Source organism: Echinops telfairi, unplaced genomic scaffold (genome assembly GCF_000313985.2).
Source record: "Echinops telfairi isolate 266 unplaced genomic scaffold, ASM31398v2 ScPeMD7_14;HRSCAF=57, whole genome shotgun sequence".
Taxonomy (NCBI): Eukaryota; Metazoa; Chordata; class Mammalia; order Afrosoricida; family Tenrecidae; genus Echinops; species Echinops telfairi.
Window position 1 is genome coordinate 1,070,025 of NW_022103911.1, and position 24,012 is coordinate 1,094,036.

The 24,012-nt window shown below is 37.8% G+C and overlaps 1 protein-coding gene across 1 annotated transcript in view; it reads left to right on the forward strand.

Moving 5' to 3' along the window:
• SPATA5 (spermatogenesis associated 5) overlaps positions 1-24,012 on the forward strand; it is a 329,712-nt gene that overhangs the window by 226,815 nt on the left and 78,885 nt on the right. The window contains exon 15 of the mRNA XM_030884790.2: positions 22,702-22,866. Coding sequence (XP_030740650.1) covers positions 22,702-22,866 — 165 coding nt within the window. The remainder of the gene's footprint in view (positions 1-22,701; positions 22,867-24,012) is intronic.

Sequence of the window (24,012 nt, forward strand, 5' to 3'; positions counted from 1 at the left end):
TTTCAGCACTTCCTCTTTGTTACATTCACCTTGATCATGCCTGACCAGGTCTCTCCCACACCCACCAAATGCATCCTTAATAGACTACCAAAACCTCACTGCTGTGTAGTCAATCCTGGCTCATAGTGAACTGACCGGGCAGAATAGAACTCCATAGGGTTTCTTAGATTGTAAATATTTACAGGAGCAAAAAGCCTCATCTTTCTTCCACAGAGTAGCTCGTGAGTTTAAACTGCCAACCAATTATTAGCAGCCAGACACTTAAGCCTGCATGCCATCACGGCTTCCTCATAGACTCAAATGTAGTTTAAACATAACACATACATATCCACTGAGAATAAACATATATATATATATATATGTGTCCCACTTATGGTGATCTGGAACTGACTCAAAATATTTTCAAGTTATGTATGTACTTCCTGTCTTCTCTACCCTCCCTACCCACCATTGAAACGTTAATCCTTATTCTCTCTCTGCCTCTAGGGATATTTATTCTGAATGAACCTTCTAAGTACCATGTTCACATAGTAAAACAAGATGAAACCAGCACTCTAATGTCAAAAGAGCTCTCAAAGGGTCAGAGGGCTACTAATGTGGAGGCTACTCTGTCTGTGAATCTGCCCGGAGGCCAGGCTTGCTTCTCTTTGTGTCTTGTTTCGCCACTTCACTCCTGAAGCATGAGGGAGCTCTAAAGACTTGAGTATTTCATTTTTACTCTATGATTTCTTAATAAGGACATATAGGAAGTGATCAGCTTCTTTTGAAAATCTGTAAAGGATCATTTTTAAGTTGTAAATTAAATGTATAATTGTACTTCGGGACCAGTATGTCATATTCCAAGATGGTCAAAGAATATAGACAGTCTAATTCAGAGGCGTGTGACACACTGCCAAGATTTGCCCTACTGACTCAGATACACTAAATCAGAATCTTCAGTTTTATAAAATTTCCAGGTGATTCTCATAGATGTTCAGAGAATCTTGTTAAAATGTACATGGATTCTGGTTTAGTTTATCTAGAGTGAAAATGCAAATTCTCAGCAGGGTGCTGAACTGGAATGAACCTGTTTGAAGCTCTATCAAATGTCCTGTAAGACTTGACCAATACCACCTTTTCCTTCTACAGTTTAGAAGGCATTACGGAGTTTTTTCCTCAGTTTCAACATCACCATATTATACTTATCAAAATATATACATAAGTTAATTCAGGGTATGACTAAGTACAAACTTTCTGGAAAGTATTTCATTCAGTAAGAACCTTAAAACACCTTCTTTTAAAAAACCAATTTTACTTCTAGGAATTTTTCCTAGAATATAATCAGAGAAGAAATCCAAGATGTTAGTTTAAGGATGTTCATTTCAGAATTTTTTAAATAGTGTGCTATAAAATAGAAATGTATTGCCTATCTATCATAGTGTTGCACCGAGAATTTAATTTAGTAGCACATTTAAGCTCTGTCTACATAATAGAATAAAAAGCAAATAATAACATGGTTTTTTTTATATTAGTCTAAACACACTGCTAAAAAAAGTAGGTTACAAAACAGTCGTTAAGTAACTCAAATAAAAAGGGTATATCCCTACAGTATGGGAAACTGCTCCCCTAAGTTGAGACAGCCATCGTTTTGGTCATTTTTACTTTCTAATTAATGTTAACGTTTTGTCAAAATTATGTACAATAAATATTAATCTGTTTATATGCAGAGAAAGAAAAAAGTTAATTAAAAATACAGTGTGACTTTGTTTTAAGCTTCCTCTGAGGGAAAAGTAGAGTACTAAAAAGTCTCCGTGTATGTCAGTTATCTCCTGTCTCCACATCTTCCTCCCCACTTTTCCGGCCTGAGCCACTCTTGGTTCCAGAATACCTGGAGTGGGATGCCTGTCTCCCAGGATTTGGGGTCAGATTTCTCATCCACTTCTTTAACAAAAGCAGTGCTCTCAGAGAAGTGCAAGGGAGTGGCGGGAAACCCGGATGCTGACAGCCTAGGAAAGAGGTCAGCTTAATGATCTGAAGGAGTTCTGGCAAAGTGCAGAACTACGTGGATGTTTTAAGACTGTCTTTAGTTTTCACTCTTCATTTGAAACATCCTCTTAGTGAGTTTCAGGAAAGGGGGAATGTCTTTTTCCATTCATTCTGCCTCCATTTTGGTTTTAGGTCTATACAGAGGAGAAATTCTTTTAGTTTAAGAAATATTGAAAAAACGTTACTAAGCCATTTGAAATGAGTAGTTTCTTAAGTGGAGGATGTAGGGAGTGACTGCGTATCATACCCCTTCCACCCATACCAGCACATTTAGGGACTGTCCACCCTACTCCCCAGTTGTCTTAGAAATAGCAACACTCCTCAGGAGTACTATATACTCATATAGTATAGTACCTCTGAGAGCTTTAAAAATAAGGGAAACGTGGTATTCTGAAGTATACTGTATGACTCTTCAGCATTTACAAGGTGGTTGGTTTTTTTTGTTTTGTTGTGTTGTGTTCTGTTTTATTTCTTCACCTCCTTTATTTAATTCAGACTAAGCAGCAGAGCCATTTCAGAGTTGCCGAGAAGGAAATGATGTTAACTGTTCACAGCTGTTACTGCTTGGGTCATCATCAGTTCCTTAGAATTTAGGCTTAAATCTCAGTAGATATTATCAGACTTCCTCTGCCCAAGATAATCAAGATCTGTGTGTCATAAGGCCTGCACTGTGTGCAGGTACTTAGGGAATTTTGTTTAAAGTATTTCCTTTTCAAAATCAGGAGCTAGAGAAGCAGGGCTGCAGGAACAGATGGTGTGCTTAGGGATTTTGGTTGGATTTTCCTTAGCATTTTTTCGTCTTAGGAAACTCTATATTCATTAGCCATCTGGTTGTCCTGTGCAATAGTGAGCCATAAAGAAAATCTGAAACTATTGTGAAGAAATAAGAAATCCATTTGCTCTTTGTACTAGATTGTGCACCAGGGTCAAAATAGCCCTTTTGTAAAAGATGGAGGAGCCCTGGTGGCACAGTGGCTATGCCTTGAGCAGCGATCCATAGAGTCAGGGATTTGAAACCACCAATCACATCGCAGCCTAAGACGATGACGGGGTTTTCTACTCCCATAAGCAGTTACAATCTGGGAAACCCACAGGGTAGTTCTCCTCAGTGTAAACAATTACAGTCTCAAAAACCCACCAGAGCAGCTATACCCCGCTCTGCCAGGGTCACGAAGAGTCGGTATCAACTTGATGGCAGAGTCGGTATCAACTTGCCGGTTTTCTCTAACAATATTTTTAATAGAAGTCAATTCCAAAGCTAAAACTGGGTTCATCTTATAGCTGCACAACAAATCAATATTTAATTGCAGCTGATGTCACAGATTACATTTTCCAGTGATTTTAGCAGTGATGCTTTGGTTGTTATTGTTAATGAACTGAGTACTTCAACTGACAATGGTTAACCCATTTTTAAAATGAATTCTCTAGTTTTTAATTTTCCCATCTTTTGATAGCCGGATACCATCATCTTTCGTCACCACTCTTGCACCCATTTTGTCTTCAGTGATCTTGTCAGGGAAGGTGAGCATCACAGAATGCCTGGTTATTAGAACAAAGTGTTCTTGCATTGAGGGAGTACTGGAGTAGAGGCCCAACGTCCTTCTGCTGCCTTACTACTTAACAAATAAATATCTGTATATAGATCTATTTCCCTATCATTATATAAAAATATATTTACATATGTGCATGCCTGTATTTAGACTTCTATAAATGTTTTTTGCCTCCTAGTTCTTTCCTGAATTTCCTTTTACTTTCCTCTTGTCCCACTATCTTGTTTGGCCTTCATTTGGGTTTTGGTAATTCCTCTCATTACCTTGACCTTGATCAAGCCCCACCAGGCATTCTATGCCCTTCTTGCCATCGATTTTAGATCACTTAAAATATTTAATTATATGGAGACTAGAAAAAGTTTGTTTCTGTTATCTTTCATTCCACAAACAATTTGAAGCCCCCTGGTATATGTGGCTCCCACTGTCTTTCTGTTGGGCAGCTGTGATCTAAAGAATTACCTTTTAAACTGCGAGAACCATAAATGGATGATGACCTTGGATGCATGCTGTAATCAGACTGGAGATCTTAGGCCTTTTGAAAGTAAGTAGGCTCTCATTTTTACTTACTCCCCCACCCCCACCCCCCACCACCTTTCATTACACCTTGCTTTTTGTAGGAAATGTAATTTGTTCTGAGTTAACTGTGTAACAGAATTTCTCCTCCTTTCTCCACTCAAATCCACACCATTAAGTCAATTCCAACTCAGTTTCTGAGACTGTAAATCTGTACCAGAGCAATCAGCCTCCTCTTTCTTCCACAGATTAACTGGTGGTTTTGAACTATTGACCTTATATTTGGCAACCCAATGCCTCATTTACAGGCCCTGCAGGCCTCCTTCATCCCTTCCTCTAGGTCTTGTAGAATGAGTTAAAACCTTATGTCAGGACATAACACTTTCTAACATATACCAAAAACTTTCCTGTGTATCTGTTCATTTAAATTTCAAAATTCTCTTGTAAACTTTTGGAGAGGTTTAGTGAATGTTTCTCCATGCTCTAAAATGTGTCATTTTTGTAAGCACCTAAAGTTCTGAAGTAAAAAATAATAATAGCTAGATAAATAAAGTTCTGAAGTAACACTAATTTCCAAGTATGAAGTTGTAGTTTACTTTATAATATCTACTTATTCGTGTATCAGCGATGCGTGCTTTTAATCTTTGAGAGAGCATTCTTATGTCAGAGGACTTTCCCCATGGTCACAATTGAATGTTGTAACTAAGGTTAACTCCCCCCTCAAAAACAAACAGTAACCCGCTGTGGAGTCGGTCTGAACACAGTGGAACTATACCCCATAGGGTTTCCAAAGCCGGCAGCTCTATGTGGAGCAGACTGCCGCATCACTCTCCTGTGGAATGGCTAGTAGATTCTAACCATCCACCTTTTTAGCAAAGTACTTAACCACTGTGCCACTTAACCACTGTGCCACCAGGATAAGGTGACCAGATTTTAACATTGTTAAAGCGGGACCATTGATAAAACTCTTATCCTGGCGAAATAGCCACATGGCAGCCGAAAACCGTATACCCTAGCTTGTCGTGCATTCTTTCCAAAAATCGGGACGTCTGGTCACCTTAGGACCCCTTGAGAACCTAGTTAAGGAACTAGATTTGAGGATGGTTAAGCTACTTTTTACAGCTCTCTTAATTATTATGCTCACAGATAATTAATCGTTGGTTTTCCGTCTGAAGATTACTGGAAAGGACTTAAAAGGATGAATAATTCTCAGTAAGTGCTTTTCAGTTTAGTATTTTACCACAGGCCCACTAGAATGGTTGGGGAGCAGGGCAAATGGGACGCTATCGGGGAGGTGTCTGAACTGAAGAAATTTAAGTCAAGAAAATGCTGTTTCTAGATAGGAAAAGATAAAGCCCACAGTGGGCTCACTCTTTTTACCCTACTGTTTATATTACACTCCTTTTAAAGTTTTTGAAATCTCTAGCCAAGCTTGAATATCCAAAAATGATAATGATTTGCTTCCTAGATTTATGAAAGGAAGACTAGGGGGACTATATCCTTGTAGAAGAGATTTGGCAAACCAGGTCTCGAAAGCAATTCATTCTGAAAGTACACTCTCCCTCCTCCCCCACCCTAATATTCCAATTTGCCTTTATGCCCCAGATATATGACTCAGAATCTACAGAATCAACAAGATTCCCAGGTGATTTTAGGAATGTGCTATAAGAATCACCTGAGGGCTTGTTAAGATTAGATTCTGATTCTGTATATCTGGGGTAGAACATCAAATTCTCAACAGGTTGTTGAACCAGACTGAACTGGCTCAAAGTGCTGTCTTTGATTAGCAACCAGCTGATAGTTACAGTAAACCGTTTTACAAAACTAGAGTTCATAATCTGAGACTCTAGACTGACATTCTTTCAGTACACTAAATCTAACTCCTAAAGAATAGAAACAGACCATCCATATACTCAATATACATAGTGTAACTTTAAGCAAGATAAGGGAAGAAAAGTACTTTCTTGGTTTAATATCCTGCAGCCATTTGTAATCTGAGCAAGTTATTTTCGTGGGGTGACAAAGACCTATTGGAGTAGCATGAGAAAAACGAGACAAGTGAAGAGCTAGAGACAATTAGAACATAAGCAACTATTTAATTGTGAATAGGGAAGAAAGAACTGAGCAATAGCTAAGACAAGATGAGGTGTTGAACAAAGCTTATGAGAAGGGTGATAACTGGGTATGTGTAAGTGATGGTGCAGAGGAGCAAATGGAGGAAAATTGTAAGATACCACAGAGAAAAGTAATTGTCATGTAAAGTCCCTGTGATAGCAGAATCCAGGTGAGGTGGGTTTGGAAAGAATGCTTTGGATTAGAATAGCTAGTAAAGTAAAATAAAAAATATTTTTAAACTGTCAGATTTAAATATCTATTAGTAGTGCTATACTAAAGTTATGAAAACAAGTTAAACACTTTGCTATTCCTAGCAAAAACAAGCCCTCCCCAAAAATCAATTAACACTAAACAAACTGACCAAAACCATAATACATTTCTTTTAAAAATCATTACATTATTTCAGAATCTTTTTAAACACATGCTTATTAATTTTAATAAACTAACATTGTGCTAATCCAGTGGCCCATGAGGCATTTTTTATATTGCTTTGTTACAAACTTGCAGTGGCAACTTTCAAATCTTTAAAGATTTATAATTTTTTTCTGCTACCATTCTTTTCCTGTACAAAGAAAACATTCCCCTCCCCCATCCTCAATGTCCATTTGTTTCTGCAACTGTAATATCTGTCAGAGCTATTAACCTATCCTCTTCTCTCTCACATTCTCCCAAGTTTTAAAAGAAAATAGTTGAGAGGAAAAACATATCCTCTCTCTCTTAATATTAAAACTGAGAGTGCAACAGAGTGGTTATAGAAGCATCTCTCAACACAGCACTAACTTGCCAAGCTAAGTATTTGGTTTGGAAATCATGACTCCCAACCGCTTAAAAACAGGAAGTGTCTCTGTTATATGATAGACAGCTCCCTGTTATGGAAAAGACGGTCTCTTTTCTTTCTACCATTTGCAGCAATAAATGGGAGGATGAGAGAAATTAATTGACACATAACCCTCCCTAGATACATGTGTACCTTGCAAAAATCCCTCTTATACACACACACCACTAGTATATGTAAATATATGTTAAAATACTTTCAAAGGCTTTACACCTAGAGTCACTTTTCAAAAGCCAGCCCAGGCACATCTTATCCAGCAGTGCAAGCAAAACTCGGATCTTTCAAGATTGTACTAAGTGATTAATTGTCAGGAGAAGCTGGTTTTATATTCCACATATAATTGTTTCTTTTCATATTTTTTTCCCTGAAGGTGTATTGTATTGAAAGAGAGGAAATACAAAAACACAAATTCTTGATGCTTTTAGCACTTTTTACAATAGAGAGAAACTTATATTGGCTACTAATGAAGGTGTATTCATCTCCACATACAGTTTCTTCCCAAAACTTCTATGAAAACTTTAATAATATCTTAAATTAACTTATCAACTGAGCTTGGGGTAACTATATGAATTAATTAAATATAATTTAGTTACCTAGATCTGAAGTTATGGATTCAAACCAGGTTTGCTACTTAAGATCTCCTTGACATTTGGCCATGATTGTACTTGTACAAGTAACCATTTTCTTTCTTGTAAATTGGATATAAAAATACCTACTTCTAGGTGAAGCACTTATCATAGTACTCTAGAAGCTCGATAGCATTATTGTAAACACCATCGCCATGCTTATTCTAAGCCTACCACTTAATACTATATGAATAGTGCCATTAATTAACTCTCTGATCTAACCTAGTGCCACTGAGTAGATTCTGCCTCTGCCCCAGTGCTGCCTTTCTGAGGTTATCGTCTCCAAAGGCGCAGACAGCCTCAACTTTCTCCAGAAGAGTGTCTGGTGGGTTTGAACTGCTTACCTCACCCCTCCCTATCAACCAAATCGTGAATATTCTCTTCATGACTTACCTTAGCATCCCAGTGTTTCTTACGTAATAACACCACTCATGCTCTTTTAAGTGAGTGTAGGAGTTTAGAATTGGAAGAAACCTTTGCAATGCTAGTATCATGTTTTTCCAATTATTTCCATGTCAAAACCGCCAAAACCAAACTCATTGCCAGTGAATTGATGCCAACTGCTAGTGACCTGTAGGACAGAGTACAACTGGGCCTTGAAGTTTCTGAGACTGTCTCTCTGCAGGAACAGAAAACCCCTTCTTCTCCCTCTGAGCAGCTGGGGACTTCAAATTGCTGACTTTTCCGAATGGCAATCCAACATGTAGCAACTACACTACCAGGGATCCTGTTTTATGGTAAAGGAAAATGGGGAAATTTTTAAAATAATTTTATTGGGGGCTCTTACAATATTCCTTACATCAGTTGTATCAAGCATATGTGTACAAATGTTGCCATCATCATTTTCTAAATATTTACTGTTTATGAGCCCTTGATATCAGCTCTTTATTTTTTCCTCCCTTCACCCCCTCCCAACCTCGTGACCCCTTGGTAAATTATAATTTATTATTGCTTTCATATCTTATACCAACCACTGTCTCCCTTCACCCACATTTCTGTTGTTCATCCCCCTGGGGGGTAGGGGAAGGATTATGCATCGATCATTGCAATTGGTTCCCCCTTTCTCCCCTTCATTGCAATTGGTTCCCCGTTTCTCCCCTTCTCCCCCCACCTTTCCCATGCCCTCCTGGTATCGCTACTCCCATTTCTATTCCTGAGGGCTTTAGCTGACCTGGATTCTGTGTGTCCTAAGCTCTTATCTGTACCAGTGTACAAGTTCTGGTTTAGCCAGAACTGACAAGGCAGGACTGAGGGCATGATAGAGGAGGGTAAGGAAGCCTCAAAGAACCGGAGGAATATTGTGTTTCATTGGTGCTATACTGCGCCCTGGTTGACTCATCCCTTCCTTGTGAACCTGCTGTGAGGGATGTCCTATTGTCAACAGATGGGTTTGGGGTGTCTCATTCTCAACAATATGTTTTTTTGTTTATTTGTTTTGGGGCTTTTGGTGCCTGTTACCTGGTTCCGTTGACACCTCATGATTGCACAGGGTGGTGTGCTTCTTCCATGTGGGCTGGTTGCTTCTCTGCTAGGTGCTGCTTGTTTAACTTCAAGCCTTTACGATCCCAGACACTATATCTTTTGATAGCCGGGCACCATCATTGTTCTTCATCACATTTGCTTATGCACCCACTTTTGTCTTCAGCAACCGCATTGGGAGGGTGGGCATCACAGAATGCCAGGTTGTTAGAGCAAAGTGTCTTACGTTGAGGGAGGGCTTGAGCAGAGGCCCAAATTTTTATGAATTAATGTATTTACATGCGTGCACACCTATATTTATACCTCTATCCATAGCTGTGCTTCCTAGATCTTTCCTCTGTTTCCTTTTACCTTCCTCTTGCCCCACCATCAAGCTTCCCTTCTGCTTCGTAGTACTTCCTCTCAGCTAGATTACTGTTGTTCCAACACCACCAGGATCTCTGTGTCCTCCTTGTTGTTACTTTTAATTCTTTAGTTGTTCCCCTATCTATGGCATTGTTTGCTCACTGCTTCCCCCACCCCACCCCCGGTCCCCGTTGCTTTCTCCTTGGGTTTGCTTCCCATGCGTATCTGCCTATATTATATTGGTAGGCAAAAATAAATAATAACATAAAACAAGGGAAACATTTTTACATTATGAGAACTTTTTTTTTCTTGTCCCCTTGCCTGGCAAAGGAAGGAACCTGGCTTCTGTTTACAATGTAAGCTTTGCTTTAATTCTGAATTTGAATATTTAATAAAATATATTTTAGTATAGTGGTTGAGTACAAAACCTAGAGCAAAACTGCCAGGGTTCCTATCGCAATGCAAACCACCTCTTTCCTTTGTGACATTGAAAAAGTTAGATAAGCTTTCTACCTCAGTTTTGTTGTCTCTAAAGAGACTAATAATAGTGCCCGATTTGAAGGACTGTTTGAGAATTAAATTTATTTTATGTAAGTAAAATAACAGTATCACACATATAATAATTACAAATAGGAGTTATTTGTTGTAATTGTGGAAGAGAGTCCCCATTGCTTCTTAACCCTAGCATGATATAAAAGAAAGCCTGATAGTTCTAGGGTTAGTCATTGGGTTGCTAATCTCAAAGTTGGTAGTTCAAACCTAGCAGCCATTCCATGGGAGAAAGATGAGGCTTCCTACTGTCATAACGATTTATAGTCTCAGAGATCCTATAAAGGGTTACTATGGTCAAAACTTGATAACAATGAATTTGCTTTTGGGTTGGGATATTTATCTGCATTGCATATATAGACAAGTAGTACCTCAAACTTTTAGGCATCATAAAACTGCTGCAAACGAGACAGATATGCCCATTGGCATTAATTGTCCTATGGGTGCTATATTCATCTGTGATCAAGCCAAACACATGAGACATTTAAATAGTGTTGGCAAAGTGAATTATGTATAGAAAGAAAATTGTAAACAATAATAGATTGCCAAAAGAGAAACATTTACCTTTCCCCAGATTACCTGTCTCCATTCTTACATCACTGGGCAGATGTTCTAAGCTCCTCTCTAGCTCTCCTTTTAAATTGTTAATTAGGTTGGGGGTTACATTTCAGATAATCAACTTTGTACTCAACCATTTAAACTGTTAATCAACTCCCCTCCCACTAACAGTTAACTTTCCCCTGCTCTTTGATTTTTTTTTCTCTCTCTCTTGTAAATTAAGGATATTATGGTGTTATAATGGTTGTGAGATGGGTTAGCCTCAAGGCCAGCAGTTCAAAACCACCAGCTGCTTTCTCAGGAGGAAGATGAGGTTACAATTTTAGAAACCCACAGGGGCAGTTCTACCCTGCCCTATGGGGTTGCCATGAGTCAGAACTGACTCGGCATGGAGTTTTTTGGTTTTGTTTTTGTTTTGGATTGTTATCTTCCTTTTTACCCAAATTACCGCCCATCCACTGCCTAGCCTGTTGCTTTGTCTTCACACTCTTGCCCTTGCTCCTTTCGCAGTCTCCACGGTCTGTTCCTTAAGGTGTGAAAGTCTTTTTCTCCCTCCACCCCCCGCCCCACTCCCCCTTATAACAGTTGTCATATAATATTTGTCCTCTTGGGATTGGCTAATTTCACTCAACATAATGTTCTCCAGGTTCATCCATACTTGATCAGGATGCTTCGTGGCTATTGTTCTTTAGCATTGCATAATATTCCCTTGTGTATATTTTCCAAAGTTTCTTTATCCATTCTTCTACTGATGAATGATTTGGTTCTTTCCATCATGCTGTTGTGAGCACATGCTGTGATGAACACAAGTATCCATATGTCTGTTCCTGGTAGGACTCTTACTTCTTCAGGATATATACCCAGCAGAGGATTGCTGGATCTTAGGGCATTTCTACTCCCAGTTAGCTGAAGAAGCACCACATGACTTCCTACAGTGGTTGTACATAGTCGCAGTGTATGAGGGTTCTAGTAGACTGTTTTTTTTTCCCCTCAAAACTATTGTTTTGGGAGTTACTACAGATATCATATCATTTCACAGTTCAGTCACATTAAGCAGTATTGTACAATTGCTACCACAGTCATTTTCAAAACACTCTGTTCCTTCCTGAACTCCTTAGCATCAGCTCCACTTTACCACCCCCACCACCACCATTGTAGGCCCCAGAAACGCTTCTTATACTTGCTGTCCCTATAGCTTCATCAATCCTGGGTTTCATATACTGAAAACCAGAGAAACATATAACAAAAATTCAAGAGAATGACCCCCAGTAACATTATACATCTGAGTTAAACCCCAATATGAACAAACAAGAAAAATACAGAAAATGTTGATTGTAGCAAAGCTTCCCTGAACCTTTGCAGGATTGGCTCCTATACTATTTTAACAAACTTCTTGTCTGTTTCATAGCATGACCACAAACCGACCATTTTCCTCAGTAGATCATAATTTACTCAATATTCTTAGTCCCAACTAATCCTTTTTGGGATTATTCCAAGACCATGGCTAGTATTCCAAGACCCTATAAAAGGGATACATTACATCACAGAAATATTATAATAGATAGGGAAGGATTTGTTTCTCTGACAAGCTTTGATATATGCTGCCACTTACATAGGACTGAAATAACTAAAGATGCATGTACACATCCCATATTTTGTATGGGGAGAAGAAAATGCTTGAGATGTTTATTCATTATTTTCTTAGTGTTTTATCTTTTAATGTATATCTTAATATGGAAATGGATATGTATACTTCCTGAAAATTTAGAGATACTGGAGAAAGTACACAAATTATTTTTACTAATGCAAATGCATGATCAAAAATGTAGAAAAAATTGTCCTGGGAGTATCCAGAAATGGTGGTGATTTGACTTAGATGTCAATCTCATTTGTCTACCCTGTACTAAATTGAGAAGAACATGTGCTGAAGAAGTTAATCAGACTTCTTTCCATAACTCCAAAGAGTTTAGAAAGGCCACCATCATGATCCTTTACTTGCTAAAAGACTGGATAAACACACTGTGGAATCTAGGTTATTCTAGGGGGTTGACAACTTGGTGTAACTGAAAAACGAGATGTCTGAGACATGTAAAATCAATCAATTCTCAGTATTTATATTTGAACTTGACCATGTAAGGAAATGCTGCTGTTTCAGTACCCAAGAACCACAAAAAAACACTCCTACTGAAAAACGTAATTCCTTTTCTGCTTATATTTAATGGTAGTGTTGGGGCGTTTTTGACAGATACTAGTATTTTAATCAAAAGTCTAAATAGGGCATATATTGGGCACAAGGACTTTCCTAGATTAACAAGTAACTTGTATAATTCCTGTGCACACTGAGGCTTGAGAGACCCTAAGCAGTGGTTTAACTTTTGACTATACATTAGAATCACTGGAAGGGTTTTGGGGAAATAAGATGCCTTGACCTGAACTAGAGTCTAGAGGAAGGAGCCCTAGATAATCACGTGCTTGTGATTCCCAGAGAGGGTTAATAGCTGCTATTCTAAGTTTGTAGGTGCTCTGGTGGGACTGTAGGTATGTGGTGGGCTGCTGACTGCAGAGCTAGAGCTCACACCCATGGGGACAGAGATGAAGTGCTCTGCTCCGGTAAGGAAGGATTTACACAGCTTCAGAGACCGTGTAGAGCACCCCCAGAGTCAGAATCAATTAAATCACAGCTGGTAGTCTAAATTGGCAAACTTTTTTGGTAAAAAGCCAGATAGTAAATTGTGTTCGTTTTCTACAATTGCACGAACAAATTACCACTGCGTGATAATTAAAGCAACAGAAATGCATTCTCTCACAGTTTTGGAGGCTAGAATTGTGAAGCCAAGGTGTCAGAGTAGATTCCTTAGAGACCAGCATGTACAAAGAAAGGGACAAGAGCGTGGAGGGTGTGCCACTCTCAGGCAATTAGGAGTTCAGTATTGATGGAAAATAAAGCCCATCGAGGGATCAAACAATGGGAGATGGTTCTGGAGAAATAATAGAGAACCGATTTATTTCCCAAGCCCGCACATCCCATTAAAGATCTATGGGTTTATTTATGTTTAGACATAAAAGCAGCATGTGTGTAAGGAAGCACCCTCTTCCAACCTCATTTCTAGCTCATGGGCAGTTTTCTAAAAGAATAAGTTTTTATAGAGATATTGGAAAGATTAACTTGTGTTACTTTCCACTTGACACCATCGGTTTTAAAAACCAGACTCACTTTTTATAAGAGGAAGGAAGAAGGAAGGATTAGTTCTAGGTAAATACTGTTTTGGCTTTATTTAAAAGGCCCTTTAAATAGAAGTCGATGAAGAACATATCATGCTAGTAATAGTGGGGAAGTGTAGGTGTATGTGTGTTGCATTGTTTTGTTCTGTTCTCTGCACTCCTTTGTGCTCATCAAGTGCTGCCAGTTACTTAGGTACATTCTTCCTGAACACCTGCCGTCAAATGCATCAAGTCTTTTCTTGCACAGTGCTACAGGTTTTTGCAAAACTGAGCAAGTCCAACATTAGACAGATAGCCTACAGACTGATTGATTTATTTGTTTTAATACAAACACATGCTCAGATGTTGTCATACAGAAATCCTTTTTTAAAAAGAATTAATTTTCAAAGAACACAGAGCTTTGTAACCCTAGCACCTAATCCAGTGCCTGGCACATGGTAGCTATTCAGGAAATGTTGTTGGACTTGAACTGCTCTGTGGAGTTTCAGACTGAGCACCAGAAGATTCCTCAACCCTGGGAGTAGCCCATTATTTTAAATAGCTGTATTATGAATTCATATGGTACTTATAAAGTCTGGCTAGTAGTTGAAAAACAAAAAGTGGCATATTGTAAAATTCAAATTTTAACTTGGCAGGTATTGTTCTCATTACAGAATATATCCATATCGATTTCAAAGAAAGCCTTCACATCAAATTGCACTTTGATTTTCACCTCATCCTTAAATTTGGAATTTGTTCATAAATTGTGTATTGTAACCTTTTCTATGACTGTCTTACTTTGGTTGCTTTTTTTCCCCATAAAACTTCATTTAACTACATATTTTGAATGTAAAGAATTGAATTGTAAGTTAAAAAGGTGCTTTATAAGTTTTTAATATGCTTTTTTTGTGTGTTCCTCATGTGCTTTGTACAAACAAGTTGATTAGTAGATACTTAGGGGTTACTTTTTAAATATAGTATGGGTAACTAAGATATTGTTGTTCAGATTTGATATAAATATGTTTCTGTTCCCTAATGTCTATTCAGCAGATACTTAAAAAATAATAATTTTATTAGGGACTCGTACAGCTCTTAACACAATCCATATATCCATCCATTGTGTCAAGTACATATGTTGCCATCATCATTTTCAAAACACTGTCTTTTTACTTGAGCTCTTTGTATTAGCGCCTCACTTTTTTCCCTTCCTCCCTCCCTCATGAACCCTTGATAAATTGTAAATTATTATTTTTTCATGTCTTACACTGACCGATGTCTCCCTTCACCAACTTTTCTGTTGTCTGTGCCCCTGGAAGGGGGTTATATCTGTTTCATTGTGCTCACTTCCCACTTTCTCCTCCCACCTTTCCTTTACCCTCCTAGTATAGCTACTCTCAGTATTTATCCTGAGGGCTTTATCTGTCCTGGATTCCCTATGTTTCCAGCTCTTATCTGTACCCATGTACATGGCCTGGCCTAGCCAGATTTTAAGGTAGAATTGAGGTCATGATAGTGGGAGGGAGAAAGCATTACAGAACTAGAAGAAAGTTTGTATGTTTCATCAGTGCTATACTGCACTGACTGGCTCATCTCTTCCTTGTGAGCCTTCTGTAAGGGAAAGTCCAATTGTCTACAGATGGGCTTTGGGTCTCTATACCGCACTCCCTCTCATTCACATTGATAGGATTTTTTGTTCTGGCTCTTTGATGCCTGATACCTTGATCCCATTGACACCTCATGATCATGCAGGCTGGTGTGCTTCTTCCATGTGGATTCTGTTTCACCAGATACTTCTGATCAGATTCAATTACATTATTTCTCAAAGCCCCAAAAGTTTGATTACCAAATAATGTAAAGAAAAATGCTCCTGTGCACAGGAATTTTGATGAGTTTATTGTTAATTTTACTGGTATCTTAAGCCATCCTCCCTTCAGCCTAATTGAACTTTAGTAAATTATCAAGATTATCAAGTCACTAGATATAAAACACTATTTCTTGAACATTCATCTCTAAAAGACTACAGCTAATACCAAAGAAATAAAACATAAGTTAGTCTTTCCTAATAGGAAAAGGCTATTAATTGATACATGCAGAGGCTATGGTAGGATTGCATTGTTAAATATCAAATCCTTCATATACATGGAGATTTAGAAATATAGGAGTCTGTATTTTTACCTGAGTATTTGACCCATTATTCCAACTTCCTACTCTTAGAATAGCTGTGTATCCATCCATTTATTCATTCAAAGAACATTAACACCTACCATGAGCCACGTATGAGGAACACAAAGATGACAAGTGTGATTATTCAAGAACAGTAATGTTAATAATCATCTAACACTGTATGACATATGCATACTGTGTGTCAAACAATGCCGAGCTCTTTACATAATCACCAAATGATATTAAGACTGTTTAGTATTTTAAAAGTATCAAGAAATTAGATTATTGAACCCCCAGCTTTGGAAGATAGATGTGAATGAAATCAGATTTTTAACCCAGTTAGGCTGATTTTTTTCACCTTCACTTTTGACCTGTATTTCACATTACAAATTTAAGAGTCATGGAAGACTGCAAAGGGGAAGATTTTAATCTGAGAATTGGACAAGAGGAGTTTGCCTGATGAAAACATAGGAAGGGGAAAAAAACAACAAGCTAATATGTCATTCTAAGAAGAAAGAGAAGTGTGTGCAAGGGCAATGAAGCAGAAAGCAACCTGGTGAAGTTGCCTCCCTTGGGTTGCTTAGGAACAGCTGAAGCCACATGGTCAGACAGGAAAAAGTCAGTGTAGATAAGACAGGAGCATGGCATCAAGGTCATTGAGGTCTGAAATACTGTGGTTGAAATTGATACTTTTTTTTTACATTTTATTGAGAGCTCTTACAGCTCTTGTAACAATCCATACATCAATTGTATCAAGCACATTTGTACATATGTTGCCATCATTATTTTCTAGACATTTATTTTCTATTGAGCCCTTGCGGTCAGCTCCTCTTTTCTCCTCCCTCCCTTCTCCCTGAAATTGATCTTTACCTGAAGTTCCATTAAATACTTTTAAAATGGGAATTTACAGTTTTGCAATTTTATTGATCCATTCAGCAGTGGTTTAAATAGATGTGCATGTGGTGCAATGGGTTAAGCATTGTGCTGCTCACCTCAAAGCTGGGGGTTCAAACCAGCCACTCTGCAGGAGAAAGATGAGGCTATCTATCTTGGAAACCCAATAGAGCAGTTCTATTCTGCTTTCTATGTAAGGTCACAATGAGTCTGAATCAATTATATGTTAGTAGTTTGGGTTTGGGTGGATAACAGAATGGGGAAGAGTGTTATCTTCAGTCAGATTCAGTCAGACTGTTATCTTCAGACAGAAAGGGGTGGTGGTTGCGGCAGAGAGAGATAATAAGTAATTGTAATAAATCTGGAAATGACATGATGTTGTCTTGGCTTCCTTGAGTTATTTATGATTGCCTTATATGTGACATTGCTGAGTTTATAATGTTAATGAACATAATTCCTGTTATTGTGTACAGTCTACAATCTGCTGGGAGACAGTAAAAAACCATAGTTATATATTAAAAAGATTAGTATAATCAGACTGGAGAATCTTAAAAGGTAGTATTAAACATGTGTATTGATTAGGTGGATTTAAAGGGCGAGAGATGCCTAGAGTAAATCAAGGTTCCTTTGGACTAAATCAGAGCTGTTACCAGGGATCCATCTCTTTCAAATTACTGGATCCAGTTTTTTTTTGTGAATCAGGATCCATTGGTATGCTTTATTAGTGTAAAGTGTAAGACTCGGTGCTGCTTTTCTTTCCAGGAGAAGGACACTCCCTGTGCGCTCTCTCTCACACACTTTTGTGGATCATTTAACATGAATGAGAATCAATGGAATCTGATTTTTCAAAGTGTCTATGTGTTGTTCTAGATAGTGTTCTGTGTTTTACTGCTCTACAATTTAATATCCAGAACCCACAGACAAAAAATTCATGATTAAAGGATTTATTAAGGAAGTAACAGGCCAGTGGGAAATGCTCAGGATAGTTGTGTATCAGTTCATGTCACAAAGCTCTTTCAGGGCTGCTAATAAATTCCCGGAGCCTAGCACTCTCCTGGAAGCCTCAACCAGAGGCATTCAGCTCAAGCTCAGTGAGTCAACAAACCCAGCTTCTCCAGTTAAGTGCCCACAGGCACCCCCCTCCAGTAAGCCTTAGCCCAGAGGCACCCTCTTCCACAAGCTAGCCCCTGCACAAAAACACACAGCTTCACTTGCTCTGTGGGTTGAGAAGTCCACCATTCTTCAAGCTCTGTCTTCTGGTTCTGCTGCGCCTCTGATGTTCCACCTGTCCTCTGGATCAAGGTCGTTCATTGCACAGGAATCTCCGAGGGTCCAGAGGACACACTCCATTCCTAGCATTTGCCGGTAATGAGATCCCTCTTCCTGCTTCTCAGAGGGCTCATTTTGTACACAGCAGGATGACATTCCAGGGAAGCCTGTTCACAATTACTCACAGGTGAATACTATCAGTATCTTCCTCCGCCTTCTTACCAGACCCATGGGTCATTAAGTGGGACTATAGTTGTTTAGAGACGGACTGGAAGAGCCACATGAAATAACTCACTGTACCTGCAATCTATTTAAATACTTTGGTCTGCACAAGCATTTCTTTGCAAATTAAGATTAGAATTGAACATTTGCTTGAATGTGAAGCTACAAGTGTTGCATGAATTGGTGAAGACAAGACAGTTCTGTAACTGAGGTATACGGTTAGATTTATTGTTTGTAAAATGTTGTGGGGATGTGTTTCCATATATGTGTTCCCAATCAGATTCACACGGGTCCCAATCGGTGATTAATGGAACCACCTTAGTTTTCAACCATGAAGAAACTGAGGTTCTTATAAGTATAGAGACGTGTGCAGGAGTAAGTTCTCCCAAAAGGCCACTTGCTCTATGAGTTGTTGTTGTTACTAGTTTTAATGTAGAGGCCACAGTATCTATGACTTGCTATTTGCAGAATTAAAAGGCCTTGTTTTTTCATTAAGAAAGTTGTCGTATGATTACTTTACAGTAACACAACATTCCATCATTCAGAAAATATTCTTCGACCCTAATATACCAGAACAGTATTTTTAAAGAAATTCTAGGAAGGGTGTTAACACATTCAGGGTTCTGCAGGAAGCAAGGCTCTTTCCTACTGTTTTTTAATATAACTTTCACTGACAAGATCAGGCCCGGAAAAGCCTAGCTGGCTGTTGGCCCGGACAATGTTAAAGTGTACTCAACCTCCGCTGCCCGGGTATAGCAACAGTTCAAAAAAGGAAAACACAGGCCACATGCTGAGCATTGTTCCAGTGTCTTAGATGGCGTGTATACTCTCTGACCTTTTCTGTGATGTTCTTTCAAATATTAGAACGGAAATTTTAAAATAGCCTAGAATTTGAGTTTTCCCAGCAGAGTATAAAGGATAACTTCAACTTAAAAAAGAAGACGGGAGGAGGGGGAATCACATTATTCACTGTTGTATTCCCAGCAACTAAAATCGTTTTTGTTGAAATTATTCCTTTATTTGTCTTGTGTCATTTTCAGAACAAGAATTGTTTTCCTTTGTTAATTGATAATGAGAATCATATTGTACTGGCAGGAGAGGTGAATTTAAAAAGATGAATTAGTACTCAGAGACATTCTTTCTATTTCAGTCCAGTTTCTGAAGTTTTTATTTATCTTATGCTTAATGTTCTTTGTCTTAATGAAGGTATATTATCTAATTGATAATATTATGAAAATATTAAATGAGATAGAGTATGTAAACATTGCTGTAGACAGTCTTAAGGCACAGTCAGAGTCCAAGAGTAGGTCATTATGTGAAAATCACCATTTTGTGAAAGTAGAGGAGGACTACATTAGATCCCAGAAGTGGGGTGACTGCTACATCACTGAATGACTGCCAAACCGCTGAGTCATGGCCCAGCCAAGGTGATACATCACTTTAACCCTCAAAGCCAGTGTTATTTGCACCTTGCATCTATCTTGGCATTTGGTTCTGCCAATCATCATTAGTGTACAAAATCAATCGTAGATTTTTTTTTAACTACTGTCATAAATGTGAAGTCTCAAATAATGCTATAGTCTCCAAATGAGGAATAATTATATAAATATTAATTTTGTCTTAGGAAACATTTTTAATGATTTGAAAGTATATGATCACTAAATTATTCTAATTTCCTGACTCCTCTATAGTGATTGAAATGGAGTTTTGAATTCTTTTATGAAGTGTATTTCAAGGAAGCTGATCATATATCATTTTTAGCAAAGTAGTATTAAGTGTGGACAATAATCTACAAATAATGAGAACATTCCTTTTTAAACAGGGAAAAGTCTTCCCTGTGTAATTTTCTTAATTAACTTAATTGACTTTTGGCTTGCTAATTTGTACATAATTTAAAATATTTGGTAGTACACAGGCAGTGAATTGTTTCATGTGGCTCCTGTAGCCAGTCTCTCACTCCCAACAAAACACCTTCTTTCCCTGCATGGGTCTGATAAGAAGGGGGAGGAGGATACAATAGGAATCCCCTGTGAGTAAGTTTGAAAGGGAGTCCCTGGAATACCATCCTGCTGTGTGTAAAATGAGCCCTCTAAGAATCAGAAAAAAGGATCTCACTAGCAGGAGTGGTGTGTGCCCTCTGGACCCAAGATCCCAGTGGAGTGAACTTGGATCCAGAAGACAATGTATAGCATCAGAGGGGCAGCAGAACCAGAAGCCAGAGCATGGAAGAATAGTAGATTTCCCAACCTATAGAGCAAGTGAAGCAGTGTTTTTGTGCAGGGGGCTGGCTTGTGGAGCGGGGTGCCACTGGGCACGTAATTGGAGAGGCTGAGCTTGCTTACCCACAGAAGTAGAACTGCCTTCGGGTTGAGGCTTCTAGCAGAGTGGTATGCTCTGTTGGGCATTTATTAGCCGACCTAAAAGAACTTTGTAAGCATCTATCCTGAGCATTTCTACTAGCATTGCAACCTGTTAACTTCCTTAATAAAACCTTATTCAATCATGAATTTTGCCTGTGTGTTCTGGGTAGCCGTTGCAATAGATATTAGGTACTAGCTACAGAGATAAAATAAAGAACATTAATTAAAAGAGCACACGTAGATATTATGTCCCAAGCGTCATAGCATGGGAAAGTGGAGTAGTAGCTTATGAGAAAGTCCATGAGATACAATTTCTAGTATACCAGTTTTAATTGTTTCTGCCCTGTGTTTCCCAATCATGTTTAACTAGAAAACTACTTTTCTTGTGGCATCTGTTAACAATCCATGGAATATTTTTTAAAACTGGTGTGAAATACAGCAATAATGACTACATGGCCTTTTATTTAAAGAGTTGTTTATGATATTGAAATGGTATGGTACCTGTTACCCATGTTCATGGCCGCATTATAGAAACTCATCTGTTCAGTTCCTTATTGACCTTTCTTATGTTCCAAACTGCTGTTTGTAAGAGGATAGTATTTTCAGATAGAAAAGACCTGAAAATATTTTCAGACTTCTTTAAGTGTACTGATCTGTTAATATTGAGAGCCTAACTAATGTATGTTATTACTCTTTTGACTTATTCCAGTCAACTTTATTGAAGTGTAACTTACATAAAATAAAATGTGTCAACTTAAAATGTAAAATTCAGTTAATGTAGATATTTAAACCTCTGTGAGCTGGATCACTTCTGTAAGAATGGTACAGAGCAGCCCTTTACTAATGAAAGAATTCTTTGCCCTTTTGAAGTTCCCTGTGCCTCCAGGCCCAAGGAACCAGTGGTTTGCTCTTTGCCACTCTAGACTAGTATTAGTTTTTCAGTATTTTATTTGTCCATTTATGTTTACAATTTTTTCACTATTGTAATTAAAGCTATGAGCATCCATGTGCAAATCATTGTGAGAATGTTTGCATTTCTCTTGGTAAACACATAGAAGTGTAATGGTTGGGTTGTTGTAGTAGAGTACGTTTAAGTTTTGGGGGGGTTTGTTTTTGTTTTTTAATTTTATTAGGGGCTCATACAACTCTTATCACAATCCATACACACATCAATTGTGTAAAGCACGTGTACATTCATTGCCCTCATCGTTCTCAAAACATCCGCTCTCCACTTACGCCCCTGGCATCAGCTTTTCATTTTTCCCCTCCCTCATGAACCCTTGATAATTTATAAATCATTATTTTTACCACATCTTGCACCGTCCGATGTCTCCCCTCACCCACTCCTCTGTTGTCCGTCCTCCGGGGAGGAGGTTACATGTAGATCCTTGCGATCGGTTCCCCCTTTTCAATCCACCCTCCTGGTATCACCATATGTTTAACTTTTTAAATTATTATCAATTAGCTTTCTGAAATGGTTATACTGTTTTATATTTTCATCAACAATCAGTTTCTGTTGCCCATATACTTCACATTTAGTATTGTCAGTATTTGTCATGTCACTCAATTTGGGGATAATATTTTAGTATCTCGTTGTGACGTAAATTTTCACTCATCTGATGGCTGATACTATTGAGCATCGTTTCATGTACTTGCCCTTCAACTTTCTTTGTAAGATGTCTGTTCAGATTTAGATTTTTATCCCATATGCCAGTGAATTGTTTATTTTATGTTTGATACAGTCTTTTTAGGTGACATCAATGTTTTTTCTTACCTGCCTTGTCTTTGCAGGTTCTTAATGGTAAATGTTTTTTCTTTGGTTCAAAATAAATCTGAACATTGTTTATTTGAAGTAAATTTTAGAATCTCTAGTACTTGTTTATTTACTAAATAGATAATTGGTTCATAAGATTCTGGACATTGTCCTTCTTTTGGTGCCTGATGTGGAATGTCACTTATGAGCTTGATTCATCCATGTTATACCATTTTCTTTATAGGCTCTGATGCGACCTGGGAGAATTGATAGAATCATCTATGTGCCTTTACCAGATGCAGCAACAAGAAGAGAAATAATTAACCTACAGTTTAGCGGTATGCCAATCGGTAATGAAATTGACTTGGATGAACTCATCTTCCAAACAGATACATATTCAGGAGCAGAGGTAATGTAGTTCCCCCCAAAATATCCAAAATATCCTTGGTGGAAGGGAAACAGTAGCCTGGGTCATTAGCAATAAAAGACTGACAACTATTTTAAGTATTGTATCTTAGGATATTTTAATGGATTAAATATCACGTCTGACAGATGATCACTAAGTTAAATTGCATATTACCCAGCTCTTGTATCTCAATTGTTTCATACATAGCTTCTGTATTATTTTTCAAAATATAGTCTTCAAAAATTAGCATAATCTAATGGAAAGAAAAACTAGAAATCAGAAAAATCTGTGTCTCCTTTTACAGCTATTTTCAGCCAATCATGCATTTCTCCGCATTTTAATTTCTTTACCTGTCAGATAGAGTGTAACCATTGCTAATGTTCTCTCATTGCTATCATAGAAAAGAAATTAGGATATCATGAAAGCATCCTACAGTACAAAGGGCAAGGCAAAGGGATTGTATTATTATCATCTTTTATAATTTGGGGAATTTTTCTTAAACTGCTTGTATGTAAAGATTTTTCCCTAAAAATAGTAAAAGAGACACACATTCCATCTTTAACTGTGTAAATATACTCTAAATAGGAACATGAAAGACCTTTATAAAAAATTAAGAACCGCTTTAAGTTTGAAAAATAAGCATTTTCTTCTCCATCGCAGCCTTTTACTAAGGGTGATTTTACAAGGGTATCAAAAGTGTGTGGAAATTTCTGTTAACTTTTAATTCAATTTTTCATGAACTTTTTGAAGACCCTCCCTCCACACACACATATTTATAAATAAAAATTTTGTTAAAATAGCATGTGATTTTCTATTTGTATTTAAGATAGACTGTGTTCCATAACATAGAAATAGCTCTTGAATACACTGGTTTAATTTGCACTAGGGAATTATTTTTATTTGTGTAAGTAAGAAGTGGTAGACGCTTTCTTTATTCTGACTTACCCAACAGGCTAGGCTTCACATCCTATTTTGGTTGCTGGATTTCTTTTTCTATAAAATTAAATAGATTAATATATAACAAGTCATTAGTGGGACTTTCAGAATAATATAGGAACATTTAAATGTAAAATTGGACTTAGCTATGACTATGGCGTACACTGACAAAATAAAATAGCAACTCAGGCCTTTATCTGAAGATCTATAAAT